General features: G+C 35.6%; 1 protein-coding gene across 1 annotated transcript; it reads right to left on the reverse strand.

The window, feature by feature from the left end:
• Window positions 1-23,581, reverse strand: LOC129276349 (uncharacterized). Its single transcript, XM_054912735.2, has 15 exons — window positions 23,446-23,581; window positions 17,969-18,103; window positions 16,746-16,922; window positions 15,573-15,881; window positions 15,028-15,084; window positions 14,221-14,331; window positions 13,391-13,712; window positions 12,506-12,699; window positions 11,885-11,950; window positions 6,503-6,567; window positions 5,710-5,830; window positions 4,851-4,964; window positions 3,722-3,849; window positions 3,349-3,423; window positions 1-2,648 (listed from the first exon to the last, which is right to left on the reverse strand). Exons 1-15 carry the CDS (start codon window positions 23,474-23,476, stop codon window positions 2,412-2,414), a joined length of 2,142 nt encoding a protein of 713 aa, XP_054768710.2. The 5' UTR covers window positions 23,477-23,581; the 3' UTR covers window positions 1-2,411.
• Window positions 23,582-25,240: the final 1,659 nt, after the last annotated feature.

The following is a 25,240-nucleotide window of genomic DNA, read 5'->3' on the forward strand; positions in this document are numbered from 1 at the left end:
CATTCTGATTAAGAAATATGATTTTATTATAATATAATATGATTAAATAAAAATGTGTGGCTAATCTTACTGCATGAGAATAATTTTCATGAAAGCTCGATAACAGATCTGTAAATCACTTTGCATAAGAGCTATATACGATCAGTGTTCACAACATCAAATCGTAAAGTCATTTCGACAACACACTGAAGAAGAAGGAGGAGGAGATGAGGAAGATGACGAGGAAGGGATGGAGGAAGAAGAAGAAGAAGAAGAAACAGAAGAATAAGAATAAGACGACGACACCTCAGTCCAGATGTGAAATATAATTTCTCACACTTAAGTTTCTTAATGAACCTTTAATTTATGTTTCTGACACATAACATAATCATGAAAACGTTATAATTTCTTACGAGAAATGTCGCACTTACACAAAATGACAATTTAAAATACAGTCGATTACAAATACATTATACATGTATAGACATCCAGCAAGCTTAGAGTATTATATGAATTTTAAAACAGTCATGTTCTTTTTAATTCTTTGGCATTTCCTATAAATCTGCACTAGTAATGAGACAACGACACTTGAAATTTGAACTTAGCTGAGTAAATTAGATTACAAAAAATATACGTTTTGTCATATTCTGTCAAAGTAAGACAATATGAAGGCATCAATATTCAGGCTTTATCTTTCTTGTATTTTTCTTTTCTAGCACTTTATCTTCAGCATTATTTTGTTCCTGAGTTTAACAAATATTCTCACTCTCTTGCATCAGTGATTATATATTTTGGAAAAAACAATGTTTTATCAAAGTAATACTGTATTTCAAGCAATGTCAATTGACGTGTTTAAAAAAAAATTCACATAAAATGTAAGTTTTTAGATCAATTACACATTGTGCCTTTGAAGTAGTTCCGAAACGCCCGAGGCGTAACCAAGTGTAGGCTGCAGTAGCGATGTGGATCCTATCAAAGTTTGCTGTTTGATAAATCATCCTCATAGGTGAAATTATACAAACAACAATATCCACACTTAAGACAACCAATGAACGGGGACATATTTATTAACGCTTTTCGACTGACAACCTGTCGGGGAAGCGTTTGGTTTGTCTTCTGACAAATTTTCAGATCTGGTTCTATGTATAACTGTCGTTATGGTAACCGTTGATTATCATGTCATAGCAACGGTCAACAGTGGCGTAATGGGTCACGGAACGAACAAAAATTGATTGAGTCACTTATTGATTGTGCGAAGCATTCTCATTTTCTCTCATAAACTGATTTGATAAAGGGATATTCAGATAAAAATTCCAACAAGACCTTTCTTGAAACACCCATGAAAAGGGACATTTTAGGAATGCTAGAGCGCGAACTTGAGCTGCAATTTTGTCGAGATTCCCGATACCAACATTATCAAGCACCATTTTTATTCAGGAGAATGGTAGATAAGCAATATCATATCAAACGTCAGCCAATTTACCGAGATGTCTTTTAGGCTTTCTAATTGTCATGGGTCATTCGTTAAGTCTTGTCTTACTGTTTAGAGATCAGTGTGTGTTTCTTTATACGAACTGATTTGTGAAAATAGTGGCGTACAGATGGGGGCACTTCCCGCCCCCTTACAAAATAAAATTTTCACAACCAAGAAAAAAAAGGAAAGTAAAGAGAGAGGGGTAAATTATGATAGCATTTTCTGAATATCATGTCAAAATCTATCTCAAAATTTGATATTTGTGATAAAAATGTCGAAGTTTTTGCTCATCCGCTTCGCTTGCGAGCAACTTTTTTTTTTTATAGATTTTGTCCGATACGCCATGTGTGGCCCCCTCAAATTTTTTGGGGCTCATTACGCCACTGTGTTAAAACCCTACGCCGTCAAGCGAGAGCATTTCCCCGTCATGCCTGACATTATACAGTGGCCAGATCTAACAACCTCCGTGAGTTTGATTGGTCGATAAACGCAGGAGTCTCACTAGCTGTTACTCGGACGATGAAAAGCACACAAGATGTCGGATAAAACATGTCCTTTTGTGAAACACTACCAAGATTTGCTTCGGAGTCGACATTTCCGCACGTTATTTCAACCAGCATATCAGTTTATATTTTCATGATTATTCAGTACTCACAATCGGTCTTATCACAATCATGATTCACCGATGAAATTACGAGATGAAAGGTCTTTCAGCATCTTCACATCCAATGAGGTAGGCTATTGACTTTGCTCGTTTCCGTTAGATTAGATTAATGAAAACAAATTGTTTTTCATTTACATGCATCCTCACATATTTTCACAGTCTCCATGATCTTGTTGAGATATCGATCAAAACTGATTTAGAAGAAATAAAGAATTATGTCTTGGAATAATATGGCGCTCTTCTGTAGTGTCTTCTCTCTTACATAAAACATCGAAAGCGACGGTATACGACACATCAAGCAGTCCGACAAGACAGTGAAAAGATCGCGCCAAGACTTACAACGACAACATACGACAAGAGTGAATTAGAAATGAGACGTGTGGGTGACGCTTGTCCCTTTTGGTCTGTATCATAAGTTCCTCGCTCCACTGTAGCGATCTTCAGACTACTGAGTACAGGATTCAGGGTGATTGCAGGGTGCTTTGAGTTGATCATATTTGATAATCTATATAGCTGATTGAAGCAGGAGTTCTGTAAGGAAAATAAATGATTAGGGTGATGAACAATGTAATACCGCCCCCACGATAGATCTGCTGGATGTTTTTTTCTTCAAAGAATTAGATTTATTAATGTAGGTTATTCACTACTGTTATCATGGGCGGAAATCCCAGGGGGACAGGGGGACGCGCCCCCCACCCAAATGGTAGGGGGACACAATATCAAATGTCCCCGCTACTATTTTTTGGTCTTTTAGGATGGAAAGAAATACATCATTCAAAATCGAAATAAAACATGTATTTTTTGGACTCGGATATCTGGAGTGGACCCAGAATTTCAGTATGGGGGAAGTATAGAATATATATTTTTTTTTACAAATAACAAAATGTGGTCCTCACTTCAAAAGATACCTATTTTCATCCTCACTTGTAAAGGGGCATTGCGATACAACGGGTCATTGTATATCACATCATTATTTGGATCAAGGAGGGGGTGGGGGGGGGGGGCTGCCCCATGTACCACCAGGATCCACACCTGAAGGTTGGTACATATTCAAAAACATGCTGTTAGCTCAATCTTTTCAGTGTTTAAATATTAGTGTCATTTATCGGTGTAATGTAATTTCATGCTAGGATATATGGAGCTTTAACTTAGCATTTTCAATATTAGCAGGCATACAACTTGAGCAAAGAATTCAGAAAGAAAGGCTTTGCAATCATGGACTTTAACATACCATATTATCTGTGTAATACACTGATATGAGAATAGTATTATCCGTATGTTCCAATAGTTGCAACTGGCATGGTACCTGCAATGAAATTACAAATAGCATGATCAAAATATAAGATATGTACATGTATTTAATACAGAAACAGGCTACGAGCTTTGATATAAATGCAGTTACAAGTTTATTTTGTAATTGATTCTTGATACATTGTATTAGCAAAGAGCATCAACGCAAAATTTGTGCGAATTAATTACCTGGAATCCATGGTAACAGTAAACTGAGCGTCAAAAGTAATTGCTTGTAAAATTTATCAGAGCATTTTCATTATTTTGGAAGTCCAATCAACTTTCAAAAAATACTTGGAGGTGGTTATATTTACCGGTTCCTGATGATCTAAGATGGTTTGTAAATCACTGATAATAGAACTATCTCCAATAGATTCATCTAGCTGAGAGTTGAGATGATCCAAAGATACACTGTCGTAAGCTATGCTGATGCTTGGAGATACTAGATGGGGTCGAAACAGAAGGTGAATGAGAAAGAGAAATAACAATATTAGCACATGTCAGTGTAGGAATATGTTGGGGTATAATTAAGATGAGGGTGTTTGGATGCAAACCCCCTATTACATAATTACAGGTACAAGGGGTGTGAATCGAGGCATGGCCCCGTGGTTTGGAAGTAGGGGTGTGCCAGTGGTTGTATGGGAGTAATTCACATTTGGTGGGGGTTATCATTTGACATAGATGGATGAGCCATTGCCCACATGGTATATCTGGAAATAGTGTACAACTAAACAAAGAGCAAGTGTCTGTTTGACGAGATTCCCGACTGGTATTGAACTGTTCTTGAACTGTTTCGCCAAAATCACATTTCAAAAGATCAAGAACTGCAGCGCTTTCAAATTTATCAATTCATGAATAATCTTAAAATAAAAATATGCTTTTAGTCTTGAAAACAACAGATTACTTGTAAAAAAAATAACCAGGCAAAAGAACGATTATCAACGACCCTAATCCCCAGTCGTTTTTGCCAATCAAATTATTTTAATGGACCCTATATATAATGGAATACATTAAATCAAAAATTAAAAATGTCCCTATAACTTAATCAAGTTTAAAACATATTTTGAAATAAAAAAATACCTATAGTATAGTAGTATAGTATTTATTTTCCGTATAAACAAAATTACAAAACGGATGGATTTAGTTATACTGTATAATTCGCGTTGTATTTTCCATTCCAAAATTCAATTACAAAATCGTTTCGTTATTTTTGCACGAGTGTTTATAGAAACAATATTTAAAGAGCAGAAATATAATTTTATCTTCATTTTATCTTTGGTTCTGATTTTCACATGAAACATGATAACGCCATAGAAATGTAAGTATATAATTATATGACACATATAGCAGTGGGCCCATAAGAGCTTAGATGTTCAATCAATCGTAAAATGTCAAATGTATGATCAATAATTGCCAAGTTTTAAGTTTGTGAGACCTTTTTACCGTGTTGTGTCTGTTTTCCTGATGAGCCTGTCCCGTGTCTGCTTGTACAAAGAACTTTTCCAGTCAAACATATGCAATGTCCATACGACGGATGAGAGAATAATTCATTGTTTTCTGTGAAGAAGAAAAAAACGATAAACAATATTACTATCTTATTTTTATAACTTACTATTATAACACATTCAGACTAATAAAACAGATTCCAAACCAACCAATAATAATATCTTTTCCGAACAGGGGCCCGTTTTATGAAGAGTTACAAATGTTGTAACTTATTCCATCCATGACAACTCCCCTTGGTAACCTTGATTATGATTGGCTGCTGAGGCATGTTGCCATGGTAGTTGCCATTGTGGCAAAGTTACAACAGTTGTGAGTCCTTTATGAAACGGGGCCCTGGGCCCGCGACACAAAAGCAGTGATCGTAGAACATTATTTAAACGATTGATTGCATCGACTACATTGTACAATTAATTGTGAAAATAAGAATACGATTAATCACTAACCTTTGTGTTACGGGACCCTTGTCTCAGTTTTACTGTATAGCATTAAACCGATCTAGCAGTTTGGGCTTGTTAAATCCCCCAAATTAACTTCCCATTGGACGAGATAATCTTTTTCGAATTTCACTGAATCTTTTATTCATTAATTGATCTATCAATACATTTATTCATTCATGCATTTATTTACCAAATTATTTCGCTGTTTTTCTTTATTCGTTTACGTATGCCTATTTATTAATTAATTAATTTATTTATTTGCATAGTATACAAATCTATTTTATTGTAATCATTATGATTAGGGGAACAGTTCAGTACATGTAAAACGGACTTTCCGATAATAATTGGTAGGGTCTTACTAAATTCTATGTTGTTGACTAAACAATGGGCGTCTTCTGGGCAGGGCTGTGAAACACAATTTTCCATGTTTCCATTATAAACACAAACACACAGAGAGTAGCATCTACCATCAAACGAGACCTGTGGATAAAGGACAAAAACTTTTTTTTTTTAAAGATAAATGAAGTGGCGATGAAAGAAGCCACAATGTCATAGTCTTTTTTACGAGATCTTGCTAAAACTTTAACTGGCCTGCTCCTTAATTTGTTTTGCCATTTAAATCCGATAACAATATAGGTATTGGTGCAGAATACTCATCGAGACATAAATCTACGAATTCAACGAACGATGCACGCAACTGATTTCATTTTACGACTTCAAATATATCTGTTTAATCGAATAAACCTAATTTAAAAAAATCAAAGATTCGGGCAGTGTCAAAGAAATGCATATAACCTATACCGCATTATTGCTATGATCAGTGCAAAACTTTCTTGTTAAGTGGAAAACGCCTTCAGTTTTTTTCACTGCCTGTATACATAAACATGCGAAGTCCGGAATAATGTCGTATAATATAATTATTCCCGGGGCCAATGATAGTTGTGATACATAATACCAACCCTTATCACCATGATCAATATCATCACCAAATACATATAGCGATATCATATTTTTGGGGTAATATCATTATATTTGATTTTAAAAAGATATTTGTTAAAGAAAACTTTATTTCATATATCATCATGACTTGAAATGAGTGTAAAGAATTAATTTAATATTCCCGTTGGTCAGTAGTTGAAAAAAAGTGAATACCAATGCGTAAGATCCTGGCTTGACTCTGTATGGCACTCCGTTCTGACTGCTGTTTACAATGCATACTGTTATATTTGGAAATAGAACAGAAGAAAACAAGTTTAATGTAAACAAACTTCAAAATGAAACTCGATGTGGTACCCATCAATTAATTTGTTTTGATTAATCTACATATTTTCAAACCTTTAAATCTATTTATTTTCAAATCAGTCAGGTATCCCATTTGTCGTCCTGAATAATCATAAACACTTATAAATATAAACAAACAACATAATCATTTGACAAATAAGTCAAACATGCGTAAATTCACTCTGATTAATCATGTACATCTATCAAACACTGAACAATTATTTACGTGACGCGGTTGAGCCGGTGACAAATTATAACTATATGATTAAACAATCGCTTATAAAATAGGAGCGAGCTGACCAACCGCTTGTGGTCTGTCATTGACCGTATATGTTATAAATAGTTAGACTTAAGTTATACCTTTTGAAATGTGTAGAGAAACTATAACGCTTTTCAGAGGAAAAGTACCTGCATTGGAACTTGGTAGCATACATGTATTTATTGCGATATGAATGTATTGACTAGTCAATAAGTGAGTGATTTTTCAAGTGGGCCTATATATTAAAAGACTACTCTATTCATGTTTCATTATGGGTTAGGAACATGTTCAGATTTTAATAGGACTCGAGGTGTGGCAATTAGGGCTTCTGATTCGTATACCCTTAACGACTTGAAGTAGAAAGCTTTTCTCGAATTCCGAACAATACCGTTGCAGTTTTGAACATTTATATCGGTATAGGGATAGTCGGAAGAATCGACATTGCATCTCACCGTTTCCAATTTCTCTACAAAACTACAACATGGCGCAAAAATGACTGACTGGTTGAAACCTTGTGTGCATATGAAGGCGTATGTGCATGTGGGTATAGATGAGGATGTGTGTATGTGTGGGTGTGTATTTGCAGTCGATACAACCAACGCTACATTGGGAAAGAGGGGAAAGACTTCGTTTTCGATGTAAAACAGATAATCGCTTAGGACTATACTCATGCAATCGCCCACAGTTTAATCCATCATACGCCAAGCCCCACATCGCACACACCCACACACACCCCATACATGTCAAGTCAATAACCCTCACACATTGCATATTCACAAGAACCGTGTATATCTACTCTAGTCAAAGCAGAGTCAATGTTAATTCTTGTGTATGTGACTTATTATTTTGCTCAAAATAATCTGTCAAGTTTTATTTTGATCTAATATACTTTGATCTGGCGAATACAGGCGTATATGAGAGAAAGATGCTAAATGACTGATATTTGCAGAATGTGTTATTAATATTGATACTATCATTACTATTATCAAAATCATCATCATCATCACCGTCGTTATTCGTCATACCAATCATCATCAGAATCATCTTCATATCATCATTATCAACACCATCACCTTCACAATCATCACCATCACCATCATCATCGTAATTCATCATCATCACATCATCATTATGATCATCATCATATCATTATAACCATCATCAGCATCATCATATCAACGTCATACTCGTTTCAACATCAATTCATCATCATCATCGCCATCACCACCACCACCACCACCACCACCATCATCATCACCACCATCATCATCATCATCATCATCATCGCCACCATCACCGTCACCACCACCACCACCATCATCATCATCATCATCATCACCACCATCACCATTATCAGCATTGTCATCATTACTACTATCTTCAATATAATAAGGTGATTTGTAAAAAAATTGATTGATGAAGACATTGTTAACCCGTTCTGCCCGATTTGAATTTAACCACCCCATACGATTTCATTTTGCGGGAAACAGAAGAATAACAGAGCCGAGACATTACAAATAATCATCTCTTAATGATTTGGAGTGTTATATTTCTGTGTTCAGATCGTCTTATTCATGAGCAAGAGGGAAAAGATACAGAGTAATAGATATATATATATATATATATATATAGATAGATAGATAGAGATAAAAAAGATAGATAGATAGATAGATAGATAGAGAGAGAGAGAGAGAGAGAGAGAGAGAGAGAGAGAGAGAAAGGGGGGAGAGGGGCGTGAGGACCAGGGTAGGACGAAGACGACAGAGAAGGAGAGATAGAGAGGCGGATATCATGGCTCTGGAAAGCGGATGTGCTGAAGATAGTACCCTCCAAGATTTGTCTAAGTGGTGCAGCGTATATGTTATACACCATAGAAATCACTCCCCTTTCTCGTATGTTTAAAGTTGAAAATTTTTACCAAAATCACTTTCATTTTGGTACATGATCTTTTTTCTAGCACTCCCTTTTCCAAAATCGTTCAGAGGACCCTGGCGGATATGTGTATTTATAATCTTATGAGGTTGTGGGAGTTTTAGGGTGTCTATGTGTGTGTATGTGTGTGGAATGAAATACTTCTGGGGACAGTATCTTACATATTTCAATCAATTGGGGACGTCCCCAGTCCAGATAATCATTTTTTTTTTCATTTCAAACCGTTTCATATATAATTATAGTAATGGCATGATTAGTAAAAAGTTCATGTTTGGCCAAATGAACTCAAGTTGGGTGTGTAGGGCGGTAGGAAGCATCCCCGGTTAGCGCACTATGCTCACGTTTATCAGAAAATGAGCCCTGTAAAATAATGGAATTAATTCAAAATTTTGAGTTTATGAGACCACACACGCACGTCTTCGTTTCTGCGATGAATGACAAATAAGTCCCCGACAGTCAAATCAAAAGTGCGTGAGTGTGTTTGTGTGTGCATTTTTACTAAGGAAAATGACCACTCTCTCAAATTGTTGTATACTGGAAGGATTTAGATCAATGTTCTTGTACTAAAGTAAATATTATAAAAAAGACAGATATGTAACTTAATGATTTAAATTATGTGTATGATATCAACGGTCAGCATGCTCGAAGTGTCATTTTCAGTGAAAAAAAAGAACGACGCTTGAAGGAGCTTTCTTATTTATTTGTTTTATTCAGTTGATAGTTGCTTCTATGTTATTTTACTTGTTAACACAGTTTTATATCAAGTCAAAATCTATGCAGGAAATAATTTCATAACGATTAGTTTTGCTACCTTTTAAATAATTACATGGAACGAAATCCGTAATTTATACGATATCTTTGTTTCATTTATTGAATGATCTGTAGGTATATCTTATATCTTACATAACAAAACGATAAGGATATGTCAGCAACACATTCATTATCGTCATTGAAACTCCATTTAAATGTATCGGAACTCTGTTTTTATCTGCTTTCATATTAAAAGATATTGAATTATTTCTTGAAAGAAGCATCCACAATTTGAAAGGTTGAGGGCTATGTGAGTTAAATCACTCGGACGATAAGACTCTGGTTCCTAAATTCTTCTTTTTCTCGAGTCGATCAAGAATATTTTCATGAATTAAACGTAAGAGTCAAGAAGGATCCTTTGTTAGATCCATACAGTTTCTTACATAATGCCTTAAACATCCTTATATCATATTATAATAGTTATTCAGAAGAAAAGATGCAACAAGTCAAGCATGTCAAGTACTCTACACAACGAAGGTTGTGAAATAATGCCCTTTTTGGTCTTTTATCCACGGCGGAAGAAAATATAATGAAGGCACAAAATCAACGTGGTCCAATAATCCTGAATGTAATTATTACAGTCACACTCATTATACATGACTGTTCGAAAATGAAATAAAGGTATGATGCTGATTTAACATCTGCAATGAACATGATACTGCATAAACCTCATAGAATCATTAAAATCGTCTGTCCAATGTATTGCAGGTGCAGGAAGTTATAAGAGGTGTTCTTGTGTTCCCTTATCTTGTGATTGCGTCACTGCTCATGGTATGGACTGGCGCTTCGGTTGTCGCATGGTTCGAAGCCTGACCCGACGTTCCCATTCACGAATTGCATGATGGAAGAAGTGGCGTACAGGGTGATATCCTGGCTGATGCTGAAGACCATCCACCTGTTCAGATACACGCTGATGCAGTGGTTGAGGAAGCGGTAGACGCAACGAGGCCGGTAATGGATCGTGTTGAGTGTAGAGATGTCGGAGAAAACTCTTTGATTCGGGGGACAGGTGTAGGCTAGATTGACGCACTCTATCATTGGTTGCTCCCTCACCGTTCCGATTCTGACATGAGCGTTGTCGTTTCGTCAGTACAACCGATCGATTCGTAGACGGATTTGCTGCTTGTATTGTGAGACAAACCAGATTCTAATATACATAGCAGTCATTCAAGTCTTCTGGTGCAGTTTCATTGTAAAGGTGTACCATTGATTTGAGATATATCCATGCTTTATACAACATAATGGTGAACGAGGTGAAGATGTCTCGGGATGTGTGCTAAAGGAATTACATTATGCCAGAAAAAAATCAATCTTTCCTGGTAAAAGTGCAGACAGTGCGTGCGATTATGATGTAGCATTTATGAGGCGCCGATTATCTTGTTGCCTATTCAATGGTGCAATATTACCACAGTTAGAGCTACAGCTGCTAAAGCCGCTCGGTGTATATTCGAGGAAGTATTCTGCCGAGTACCCATTCAACTCACCTGGGTTGAGTGCAGCACAATGTGGTTAAATTTCTTGCTGAAGGAAAAAATGCCATGGCTTGGATTCGAACCCACGTTTCTCCGATTGAAAGACGAGAGTCATAACCACTTGACCACGACGCCTCCACAATTTGTATACATTATTAATTGTTATACTAGTAATATAATGCGTTTCTCGAGGTAAACGCCTGTGGGTTTTTTTAAACGACACCCTAAAAACTTTTTTTTAAATTTGTCCTTTCATAAACCTGGCACATACTTTAAGAAAGACAAAAGTTCACTAGCTTTGAAATTATATCGTTGGCTATGGAATAGAGAAAAGTAATTTTGAAGCTATAACAGAATAAATCAGTGTAAGTGCAATTTGCTTGGTGAGATTGTGACGATTCATAAAATACAATAGACTTGACGTCATAGTTCACTCTTGTATGTCTGACTGCAGTGACACTTAAGTGCATTGTATTTGAACGAATAATGTGAGAAAAATGGTGGCTAACTCAGCATGATGATCGGAGTGATTGACAACACTCTAGCTCCATACCATATTTTGGACTAGTTAGAAAATAATCGGTTATGCAACCAATGCGATGTCATTCAAGGTAGTTTGACCCCAAACACCATCTGTAACTTTAGACTGACCAGGCTGAAAATGTCTTTTCGGTCCTTATCAAGTATGCAGGGAGTAGATCAGTTCAGGATCGGATGCGTGGCAACACACCAAACTTCAAAGCATGCATGTACAGAAATTAATGTAAATGACTTAATTACCTGTTGCAGACAGTTCAGGAGGTTCCGTGGGTGCGACCGAAGAGTAGAAACCTTTAGCGGCAAGGTCTAGAAAAAAATCACAAGATCCATTGTTGAATGTGCCTCTTTACGTCATAGTTATTTTCTAAGTATTTTCTAGAAACCGATACACTCTTTTAATCTTGGATAAGGCCTATGGCGTTGAAAAACAAACATGAATTAATATTAAATGAATCGATAAGTTTGCCTAAATGAACACAACAATTATTTATTTTTTTATATTTATTTTTTTTTCGAAGTTTTCAGTGGCCAATTGCTTTACGCCGAATTTTTGTCTGGGGGGATACATAGTGCTTGACACGATATACATGTATATGAGTGAGGGAGTGAAGCAACTGAGTTTATACCGAGGCGTTTTTCGTAATTTGATATAGGAAAAAGGAGTGGCGCCCTCTACCCCTCCCCAGCTGCGAGGAGTGGAGCCTTCTACCCCTCCCTCAGCTGCGTGCATCCTTCGGTTTTTATGAATTGATGAAATGTGACAGTCTGCAGAGACGAGTTTTAAACTTACAACCTCAACTATTAATTTATTGTTCCTATATTACAAATTAAAACGGTCATTAATTTTTAACAAATCCTCACCGTAACATGCATTATCAAAGAACATCCTCATATGGTACCGGCAGTCCGTGTTGTTACTATCACAGGAACAACTTGATCCCATGATGGTACCAATTATGGCTACTCTGGCAGAACGACATGCTCCGTAGCTGTAGGTACAACCACTCTCATCATCTGAAGGCTTACACAATTCAAGGTAGTTCCTATAAGCTGACCTACAGTACCAGGAGGGAATTGAAGCAATCAAATGAAAATCTTTGTTGATTAATTGTCCAAGAGGTATAAAAGTTATACCCATGGGCCCGTATTCTGAAGTCAGGTTTAACTCAAACTCAGGTATAAAGTTGAGGTTTAAGTATGGAAAGCCAATTGTTACATAAATCACTAACAGAAGAGATATAATATTTCAGCTCATTTGGCTCTGAAATCATTCATAATTGTATAGGAAGTATAAATAAATATTATTGTCTTCATCATCAATGAATCAGGAAAGAGCACAGCAAACATAAGGAATTTGCAACTTGATAAAAATTATGACACTTTGGCTTCCCATAATTTTAGCACAGAATTAGACCTTGGTCTAAGTTAAACCTGACTTCAGAAATATGGGCCATGGTGAAGAAGTGGATTAATTTATGGAAAGAAAGGATAATCCAATGTATTCAGATGAATATTCATATCTTGAATTATGTAGATTATCGAAAACAGATTGGCAACTGGTTGATTCCATACGAATAAAAAGTATGTCATGTATGTTGGCAATATCTTCCTCAATATGATTATCTGATAATTATGATTATATGGATCATAATATGATCTAAGTAAAATTATGATTCTGATTCACCCCTCAACAGTAGAGTTTTACAGACATTTCCAAATTCTTATCATCTGTGGTGAGAACATTACCGGCAGTAAGAATCCTCGTTGCACTGTTCAACCACGTCAAGGCAATCAAGGTTCTCTATACCAGATCGAGCGCAGGTAGGATTGGACCCCTTCTGGATGGTCGCACATGGTAAGTCACCTTCCTGGCAATGACAGAACACCAAGCCGTGTGTGTAGATGGGCGAAGTGTCCGTGAAGAACTTGCGGACTATGCTTCTGCAGGCTGAACGGTCGCAGTACTCTTCGATTTCCTGCGGGTTACACTGTGTGATGAGCTCACTGAAGTCTTGACGGCACATTTCATTCCTTGTACACTCAGTCAGTGCCTCTTTGCACGTACTCTCTTTATTTGTGGAAAGATTGAAAGACATCATCGGCAAAACCTTAATCAAATCCTCTGTGCCACGTAACAAATAACCAACATTCCATGCAAATTCGGCAGCTATTATTTCAAAAAACTAAAACCTGCCCAATTGAACGATAAAAATAATTGCTCTTTAAGTAAGTATTTATTAAAGAAATCAAATTGGCCTATAAATCAATGTTAGTCTTTCGGCCAACATACTTGATAAATTGGAAAGATTGGTTGAAATTCTCAATAGTTATTGTCCAGATATTCATGTTATTCGACAAAAATTAAATCACCTGAAATTACTGGGAATACAAAAATAAAATCCATCATGAAGATTTGTATTTATTCTTTATATGTATTAGGGTGTGAGATGAAAGAACGATCAAATTGGAAAAAAAGGCGGGGAATATGACATATTCTTAAATAACTAAATTCTGAAAGAAAATGAAATTGATACTTTTACAAAAGATAAAAGTAACTTATCATTCTTTATAATTACCTCCATTATTATAGCCCCCACTTGGTCCAATTACAAGATTAGTTTCATCTACAGGACATTCGTCATCTGATTGCTCCAACTCCTCCTCTTCTCCACCTTTTACAGTCTCAACTAATTAGAAAAAAAACACGTATAAGAAACAGCCATGTTACCATTGGGAGTTATATACGTTCTAGCATGCATGACATTTGAGTGTCATTTGAGTGTATGCCCATTAAGTAAAACTTGTAAAATGATGTCTGATTTATCAGTTTATTCTTGAGTAACAAACTTGTTTTGTAATTTTAAAGGCAAATTGAATAACAAGTTATACTACATTTTGGCATGGGTCCCAACCAAACAAATTTCCATGTAAAGTTGCTGTTGCATATTATGGCATGTTTTGTTTCATATAATCCAGATCAAAATAGTTTATGAAACTGGTAAAGGGAATGACCACTAGCGTACCTACGGGGGGGGAGCAGGGGGGGCACTCTGCCCCCCCTGACGAGCCACAACCCATACAAAAGACATATACCTGCCCCCCTGACGAGCTTAAAAGACCTTTTTTGCCCCCCTGACGAGCTTGAAGACCTTTATTGCCCCCCCCCCTGACGAGCTTGAAGACCTTTTTTTTTTTTTTTTTTTGCTTGTCAAATTTTTTTCTGGTACGAAAACCTTAATTTTTTTATTGAAGACCTTTTTTTTTTTTTTTTTTTTTGCTTGTCAAATTTTTTGGCGGCCGATTTTGCCCCCCCCCCCTGTGAAAAATCCTAGGTACGCCACTGGGAATGACACAGGGGATATAGCAAAACTACTAACACTCACCTACAGTAAGTTCATGAGGAGTAGGATCTGTGACATCTGCAGACATCGGCTCTGAAACTAATATGACCAATATGAATTAAACGGCATAACTATAAGTGACGTACAAAAGTTATGTTCAAGCTTATATGTAATGCCGAATTTTTATAGTATTGTCATTTTATCATACTGTAAGATTCATGGTCTTGACAATTTTATTTGCATTTTACGGCATGGGAGTTAGTCTGTATGATACCAGAGCCCATGATGACCGATTATTAATCATTTTACACACCATGCCGTTGATGATGACGTTGACTGGATGCGCGAAAGTGATTGCCGAAAGACTATACAGGGCAGTCTGTGTCATCCCAATGTATATTAAAACGATTAACGGAAGTATGGATGTATGATTGCTCATCGGGGAAAACTCCGGGAAAACTTTAAGATTCATATCGTAACTTTGGGGATACCTTGCCGAAAGCATTTGAATGGCAATTGGCAGACATGTATGAAGGGAAGCGAGATTAATTCAACCCCCTATAAACTGATATTTTGTAAATACATACTAACGCATGGATTCTCCTGAATCCGTTTTCTTTGACGTTTACATTTGGTCTTGTTCTCTTCGCATGTGCAGTACAAGAGTTTGGAATCCAAGACGCCGTGTGCTGCCGTACATTCAACACGTCCAGCTTGTGACGAAAGTCTGCATGTGCCGTGTCTGCGAGTGGGACATGCATCGTAGAAGTGCTCTAGGTTCTGATGGCAAACAGTATCTTCCTTGCATGCCTTGAGAGTCTTGAAGCAGTTGGCTGATGGGGGTAATGTCGCTGATGTTGGTTCAGCTGAATTGGTTGGTGGAGGGTGGAATGAACCTAGTAAAATAACACAATACAAACTAGAAATATTGTATGAGAAAAACTACAGAAATACGGAACATTTATTTACTTAGCACATCTCGGCTAGAAGAGGTCTATAGAGTTCTTAAATGCTAATTATCGGTATTCGAGAAAATGTGATTTACATGCGTATATCCCTAGATTAGATTTAAAAAAACTGCAGTGTATATACAAATTAGACTTATGATAAGTTGTTTGTAGACATAGACATAAAATTGATCAAATCAAGTGATGAATATGCATCTATATTTTCTATCAATTATTGTGTAGAGCTACGATTTCTTTTTTATGTCACTATAATAATGTTACTGTGTAATGCCACGGTTACACCACCAGAACCGACTCCAAACCGTCCGATGGTATATGTCATTGGAAATAACGTAATGGATTTGGTCGGTCTGGTTGGTGTGACTTTGAGATAAGGTATTTCATTTTGGAAATATTCATCAGTTCATATTGCGATTTTGCAGTACTGACCCCAAAATAACGCCACAAGTGATTTTTTTAAATTAGGACGAGGACGGATTGTACAACATAGAAAATCTATTGCCAAAAACCCTTCATGACAAAGCAACTTTTGTCGAAAATTGTGAATCAAAACAGCAGTTTCGCCCTGGACTCTGGGCAATATATTTGCAATTTTTCGTCAGATCCGAATCTTACGACGGACAGCCGTTCCTGGTACACCAACTTTCGACAAACCTGTGTAAGCTGTTCATTGTGATTTGAAGGGAATTTTCAATAGGTTTTTTTCTGTTGTAGAATCCGTCCCCGTCGCGATTGGGAAAAACTCGCTATTAAGAAATAAGACATTGATAGTCATCAAAGAATTCATGTTACCTGTAGCATTCATACACGGATTAGAGTTGATCAGACGTTGATGATAACGACATGCTGCATACTGTGGACTGGTAGGATCACAGAAACAACCTCCAAAGATTCCATGTATTCTGGAATCTTGTAACATCATCAGACATGTTGGAAGACCCAATGCAGTTGCTTCACATCTTCCACCGTCTGTTGACAAAAAAGATGGGGTGGTGTTATAATGACAATACTGGCCTATTATGAAGTTCAGCTTAACCAATTACCGTCTAACTCTTCCCTACACATGCTGATATGCTTGATATTAGAAAGTACTTTTTCAGTAACAGAGTCATAGATATGTGGAATAGTCTTCCTGACAGTGTTGTTTCAGCCTCTTCAGTCAACTCCTTCAAAATTCGTCTAGATAGGCACTGGTCAAAGAATTATGATTTGCTCTATAAGCCAGTGTAGGCAGTATTGTCTTTGTTTTCCCACGGTTTTTAGCATACATGTACAAACTTCTGACAGTCCTTTCTCGTGTTAAGTACCGGTATATATATTTTGTTTTAATACCATGGATACTGTACTACCACCAGAGGAGATACTACGATCGATGAACATGCACTCAACTCAAGCCTACAGCATCGTGGACTTAAAGTAAAGTAAAGTAAGTAAAGATATTAAATTTATATGTTTATATCATAAATTTTCATATGTTTACTAGATTGTTTCTCCTTGCTTCCAGGATGAAGAAAAGTAATGGAAAAAAGTTCAGTAATCATTCCATGATATAAGAGTCAAATGAGTTGATAAACTGAACACGTACAAATAAAGAGTTGTGCCACAATTGGCTATCCTTATTAAACCACAACTTTAAACCTGAGTTTAATTTAAACCCGAGTTCAGAATACGGGCCACTGATATATTCATTTGACAATTATCCAGTTTCATGTATCCCTTCCCATAATATACGAGTGCCCTATGCGAGTGGGGATCTAGTCACAATATACTTTTGATTATTAAACAAGATTCAAAGGTCGTCATGGTAGTTGAGTTACCGGTGAAGATTATTATTTTTGAAATGTTGACATTATCAAGTTCAGTATCTTGAATTTTATTTGTTTAATTAAATGCAAAATTGGCATACTACATAGTATAATCATTGATATGAGTTAATCTCTCACATTTTGGATGGCAAATTATAATTTTTTTATTACTAGACAATATTTTTTTCCGTAAAGATAAACAACACTCACCCACGTTCCCACAGTGTACATTGATAGCCATGAGCCCTAGCTTACAGAATTCATCACTTTGGCATTCCAGACGAGCATCCATACAAGACATTCGCTCCCCTTCAGCTTTAAAAATCTGACCTAAACATAATGCCACTTCAAAAAGAAAGATGAGTATTATGATTATTGTAGTGAAAACGTTTTATCTACTGATCACAACGATAAAGTTAATATAGAAACGGGCCTATTAAAGATGATGATGACGTTATCTATGCTGAATATCATCATTATCACTACCGTCATCATAATCCTTATCATGATATATATATATATATATATATATATATATATAATGGTTGCTAGGACTTATTATTATTCATACCAGCATTACTGTTGTTTTTCACTAAAGCGACTTTGGAAATTTTTGTTAAAAATGATTGCTGATCATATTTAAAGTATGGTTGCTGATTTGTCTTTATTTCTTGTTTCGCATCGAACTGTCAAATCGGTTGAAATCTTTTTACTTTTAATCTGACTTACGAATTTACTGAACAATGCATGCTATTTCATTTTAAAAATGTATTAGCTTAATGCCTCTTCACGAATTTGTTTCACAGTTACTCAAAGAATAATATCACCAATATTCTTAAGGAATTGAGTAAACTAATAGCCATCTTCCTATAAAAAGCGATAAACATACTAAAATAGAACGAAAAAGAAGCCCGTCTTTGAAATATACAATGACAGAAAACTTAAGTTTAAATCAATTTTATTATATATATAATATGTATAAGCCAAACTCTGATGGCCTGTCATCAATCTCCATACTGCTCATTCAGAAATTAAAATTTCAACGGCGTTGTAGATAAGATTACCAACAACACACTTATTTATTCCGCTGTGTATAATTTACGACCTGGAAATATTGAACTTCACGCAAGAGGACATATCGGATAGAGAGTCATTTTTTTTTTCAACGATAGCCGCCTTTGAAAGGAACTTGCATGCAGTATATGACAATTGCTTATTAATTATTACTATCCAGTATACAATCATTATATTATGTGTGTGTGTGTGGGTGGGTGTGCGTGTGTGAGAGAGCTAGGTGGGGGGGGGGATGACATTGAGTAAGTAGTAAAAGAAAGGGAAACTGAAATCAGAAAAAGAACAAGATAGAGCAAGAGAGGGGGTCGGGGTACTATCAAAAGCGGAAGATTCGAAAACAGGTTACGTATAAAAGAATAGCTGGTAAAGGAAAATCTCTCTCTCACAAGTCATGTATAAAGTCACTTTGAAACATTACACATATTTTATTAAGGAATGGCTTCCTCATTTTCCCGAGAGATGCAACCTAATACAGGAATCCCATGGATGAAGAGACTGGCTGTGATATCCCATGATATAATATGACCAGATGAGTCGTGCATTTGCATAACACTAAGAGAAAAACAAAATAAGAATGGAGCGTTGGCCGAGAACGCCTCCTCGCAGGAACGCAATCTTTAAAAAAAGAGCCCTCACCCACGCACCCAAACACACACAAATCCCGAACAGACTAAACGTGTTGAATCGCGGAAGGATTTACAAAAAACATTTGCATTCCTCTTGATTACCATCAAATTTTCAACTACAAAATATGCAGCATTTTAATAAACGTCACAGCGCTTTTAACCATAATAAATGTATTTCTGATTTTTAAGTCCTTATTAAGCCTAGATTGCATGGGTATACATAATGATAGCAACAATGACACCGAGTCAGTAGTTGTAAAACTGGTACCTTTACAATAATATGAAACTTAGCATTTGATTATTGAGGCGAAGAAAACATTTCTCATAATAGTGGCCATACAGGGGTGGGAAGGGGAAAAAGATAGAGAGAGGGAGGGGAGCGCGATATACAGGGAGTGAGATATAAGGAGAGAAAATGATATCAAGAGTGATATATAGAGAGGGAGAGAAATTGAGAGATAGAAATGGCAGTCACGAGGTCACGAAGTAATATCTCATTCGGAAAGGAAAACTATACAATAGGTGGTTCATGCACGGCATCACCACTTCACATTATTTACATCGCACAAAAACCGCCATTACCATCAAGTATTTGGCAAACAAGGCGTCTGAAACTTCTATTCGTTGCTCCTCGGAAAAGAGCTTCTCAGTGAAAGTTACAGTAGGGAAATTCCATAAAATATGTACGTCTGAACCCCTATTTGTGGGACCTTCATGAAATTTCTGTGTCTGATTTCTTGTTCTTTTGACAGTCTGTAATGATTTTTAAAGGACCATGTCTTGGTCAGGTTATGAAGTGAAGTAAGACTTGAGAAAAATGAGGGGCCGGATGTACAAAAAGGTTGATCATTTTATGGAATTGCCCAGTATTCGACCTACCTCAACATTAACATTAAAAAGCTGGTTCTCCCTTGGATAATATGACAAGTATCATGATGGAATATTTCACGCATAATTTTCACTACTACTAGTTTACTACTACTACTACTACTACTACTACTACTACTACTACTACTACTACTACTACTACTACTGCTGCTGCTGCTGCTGCTGCTGCTACTATTACTACTACTTCTACTACTACTACTATTACTACTACTACTACTACTACTACTTTAATTACCAAGTCTACTTCTACTTTTACTTCTACTATCTACGTACGCGCTAGTCTTTATTACGATCGACTATATATATACTTTATAAATTTTACTACTACTACTTTAATTACTACTTCTATTTGTACTTCTACTATCTACGTACGCGCTAGTCTTTACTACGAGCGACTATATATATATTTTATAAATTTTATTCTACAACTACTAATATTATCAATATCAGCATGAAGTATCTGAATATTATAGTACACCAGTCTATACCACCATATCCGATAAAGATAAAAATATTCAAAACGTTAAGCACATACTAAAACATTAGTAAATGATTTATTGTTATATCCTTCTTTTCCTATTTCTAAACAAATTTTACTTATTATCAAACCGTATGTATCTTTTTCAGAATCTGGGCTTTCGATCTTTTAATTCCTTTACACTTCCATATCTTATACATATATTATATCTTGTGTTAATCTTCATTTTCAGATATACCTTATATATTTTTTAATTGCGCTTTCAATTGATACTGTCTCTTTCCTTACCCGTACGTTTTTTCTTAAAGATCAGATATTTAGCACTCTTTTATTGCTACTTGTTTGCAATTTGAATGTGCATTAAATCATGTTGCCTTGCCCCTTTTAACTATTGATTTGTGGAGTTTGTGCATTTTATACTTATCGTTATAACTTAACTATGTTTTATGTCCTCATGTTTTACAGGATTGTATATATGTCTCATTTTTCGTGATTTTTTTATGAACGGACCTATAAAAAACACAAAATAGCTTCTATTGAATAGGTATTGCCATGTTGAAATAAATAGGTAGAATGAAATTGAATTGAAATCTAACGAAGATGTGAATGTATTATAGTGCAATATTAAATGTTAGAGCTGGCTTGTTTTAATTACCTTTTCGTTATTTCTTTCAGACATGATGGTGTAGAGCCCAAATGAATAATGATGACGACGATAAATCATCATAATCAATAATGATAATTTTCATTTAATAAAAACATCAACAATAATAATAATGCTAAGGATAATAATGATAATGCTATTAAAATAGTAAAAAAAAATTGATAATTATAATGATAATGACTAAATAGAAATAAATGTAATAATAATAGTAATGATGATGATAATAAAATCAGTATTAAATGAAAATAATACTATATAAATCTTAATATTTTAATCATTATTACGGTCGTAAATCTTACAAGAAATTGTATATATATATTTTTTTTAATAGAGAATTATTATATCATAAAGATAAGCCTGTAATGTGATGAAAAAAGAAACTGTACTAAATGCAAGCAGCATCTTTGTTACTATTATTGGTAGTAGCAACAGTAGCGGCAACAGCTGCTGTTGCTACTACTGTTGCTTGTACTTGTACTATACCACCATTTCTACTGCTGCAGCAGAAATCGTTGTAGTGGTAGAAATAGTACTACAGTAGTGTCGAAATAGTGATCATGGTAGTAGTATATAATAGTGAGAGTAGACGTAGGAGAAGTATTGGTGGTGGTGGTGGTAGTAGTAGAAGAAGTATTTAAAGGACAAGTCCACCCCAACAAAAACTTGATTTTAATAAAAAGAGAAAAATTCAACAAGCATAACACTGAAAATTTCATCAAAATCGGATGTAAAATAAGAAAGTTATGACAGTTATATGCACATCTCGGTCGGTATGCAAATGAGGGAACTGATGACATCACTCACTCACTATTTCTTTTGTATTTTATTATATGAAATATGAAATATTTTGATTTTCTCGTCATTGTCATGTGAAATAAAGTTTCATTCCTCCCTGAACACGTGGAATTCCATTATTTTAACATTTTGTGCTTCAGGCAAGGAGGTCCTAATCATCAAATTCGTAAAAATTGAAATATTGTATAATTAAAACAATAAAAAACAAAAGAAATAGTGAGTGAGTGACATCATCGACTCTCTCATTTGGATGTAACTGGCTCGTTCATATAACTATTTTGTTAAAAATAAGCGAAACTTTGAAATGTCATAACTTTCTTATTTTACATCCGATTTTGATGAAATTTTCAGCATTGTGCTTGTCTGATTTTTCTCTATTGATACAAATCAAAATTTTTCTGAGGTGGACTTGACCTTTAAAGAAATGTAGTAGGTGTCTAGTAGAATTAATGGTACAAGGAAGTTTAAGTGTAGTAGTAGTAGTAGTAGTAGTCTAAGTAGTTTAGGAGAAGTGGTTGTAGTAGACTACCAGTTATATTAATGATAGAAGTTTTAGTAGTAGAAGTAGTAGTATAAGTAGTAGTAGCAGCAGCAGCAGCGGCAGTAGTAGCAGTAGTAGTAGTAGTAGTAGTAGTAGTAGTAGTAGTAGTAGTAGTAGAAGTAGTAGTAGTGGTAGTAGTAGTAGTAGTAGTAGTAGTAGTAGTAGTAGTGGTAGTAGTAGTAGTAGTAGTAGTAGTAGTAGTAGTAGTAGCAGTAGTAGTAGTAGTAGTAGTAGTAGTAGTAGTAGTAGTAGTAGTAGTAGTAGTAGTACACAGGGGCCGCGGAAGCGGGGGGGGGGGGGGGTTGGGGGGCTTCAGCCCCCTCCACTTTTTTTCCAAAACCGTGTACAAAAACGTAAAAATGACCATATGATTGTGATTTTATGCATGGTCAGTCCCCCCCCCCCCCCCACTTTTGGCTCAGCCCCCCACTTTGAAAACCGTTCCGCGGTCCCTGAGTAGTCAGTGGACAGGGGGAAAACAAGAAGCTGAAAGTTGATTGAAATGAAAAAATAAACATACTTTGCATCATATCTTTTCAAAAGGCCTTCGTCTCTTTGGATACTGAACGCTCTACAAATGGTTGTCGTACTCAGAAAAATGCATGATATGAAATAACTTACCGATCACGATCTGTGGTGCCCAGGATGGCATGGCTGTTCATCTGTCATTAACTATTTGTTTAAGACGATACAGTAGTCTTCGATATATTAGCGAAAGCTTCTTTCTGATCACCAAACGGGAGTTCTATAGCGTACCTGAAATGAAGAGGATTGATCAAATTAATGATCTAACGATTTGACATTAAAGATATTATTTTGTTAATGTCCACCGACAGGAGAGGTACTCGATTATGTAACATTACCTCCTGCTCCGCGTGTCTACTAATCTGCCACTAATCTCATGGGTTAGAGGAGGGCAAATCCGAAATTATGCTTCGTCAAATACTTATCGTGGCTGGATTTGAACTCTCAGGTCACAGATATGTCGGTCTAAGATTTAAAACACTGGAATCGTGAACGATAGGTCGTAGAATACCAGATATGATCCCCTGCTTTCCCGTCTGGTGTTTCGAATAGAATGAAGAATATTATGTTAAACAGGGCCCACTGAAAGAAGAGCTAATAACAACTGAAGTCGCAACTCGGGGTTAATAAGAGAAAGTATATTGTGAATTGATTATTATTTTCGTTATAGGTTTTTCAAAGCGTAGGATCCCAATAAATGCACCTCAGTCATGTAAGTTATTGGTCTTTTCTTCTAGTAATAAAACTAACATTTTCTCTGTACGAAGATATTATGTCAATGAAGAGAGTGTATTGGTTAACTATAGATTCTTAAGAATGATATTCAAGTCTATTGCAAAGATGAACGTAGGATACAGAACTTTCTTTTATAATTGTTTCTCCTTTGATAATTTCGAAATGATAAAACATAATCAATTGAAACATAAATTTAATCAAGCAAATTTGTGGTTAGGTTTAAAACGCAAAGTAATGAAAGAAAAAGGGGAAATTGAAATTGCTCCTTAGAACATCTCGAATGAATATTAAAATTCTTAGATTATACTAGAGTCAGATAGGAATCCTTAGTTATGACGTTGAAATTCATCTGAAGTGTTTTGCCTATTAAGAAAATTTTGTGACGAGTAGTAAGTATGAATGGATCTTTAAAATCCGAGTCCTATTGATGATATCAAGGTAATTTAGTGGAATGAAATTGAATTTTACTGAAATTTAAATGAAATGAAAAATGACATACTGTACTTACAGACTTTGACAAACTAGATACAAACACCGATTGACTCATGTCAGCTTTATAAGATATACCTGAGATAACACGATACTTATAACTATTTATATAGGTAATTTCTTTCGTACCCTCTTTCACGCTGGACATCAAAAAAGGGAGAAAAAGGTAAATGAATAACAACAACAAAATTGTGAACGGAGAAGAAAAGGCAAGATTGATGAGTAAATAATCTACTGTCATTATGAAATGAAACTGAACTGATGGATTTTAGTTGGTCATCTATAAGCTGCATAATATCCATGTTTGGAATAAACTTGTCTCTTGGAATATTAATATTGAATTATTTCTTTTCCAACTTTGGGTGAGTTCACTAGTGGTTTCATGATTAATGGAGAATTGAATTCTATTTCCAGTTTTGAAAGTCAAAGTAAGTGAAAGATTTAGGTAAAAGGTTGGCTCGATTTCAAGGTATATAGTAGATTAGTGTGATACGCCCAGTTATTCATAATAAAAAAGGGCGTTTTGCACAGGATGTGATAAGCCTTTGCTTTTTATTCTCCCCTTTTCTTTAAAAAATATATTACGAATTTCTTTTAGGATAACATATCAAAACAACTCTAATCCTGAAGTAACAATCTTTGAATTTAACCGCTACAAATAAGTGTT

The sequence above is a fragment of the Lytechinus pictus genome, chromosome 2, assembly GCF_037042905.1.
Source record: "Lytechinus pictus isolate F3 Inbred chromosome 2, Lp3.0, whole genome shotgun sequence".
Lineage (NCBI taxonomy): Eukaryota > Metazoa > Echinodermata > Echinoidea > Temnopleuroida > Toxopneustidae > Lytechinus > Lytechinus pictus.

Coding starts and splice junctions, on each gene's coding strand:
- LOC129276349 (XM_054912735.2), bottom strand. CDS start 23,476: ATGCCATCCTGGGCACCACAGATCGTGATCG. Junction 14,332..15,027: donor TCCTCATGAACTTACTGTAG/GTGAGTGTTAGT, acceptor TTTTCTAATTAG/TTGAGACTGTAAAAGGTGGA. Junction 3,850..4,850: donor AGGAAAACAGACACAACACG/GTAAAAAGGTCT, acceptor GACCCCATCTAG/TATCTCCAAGCATCAGCATA.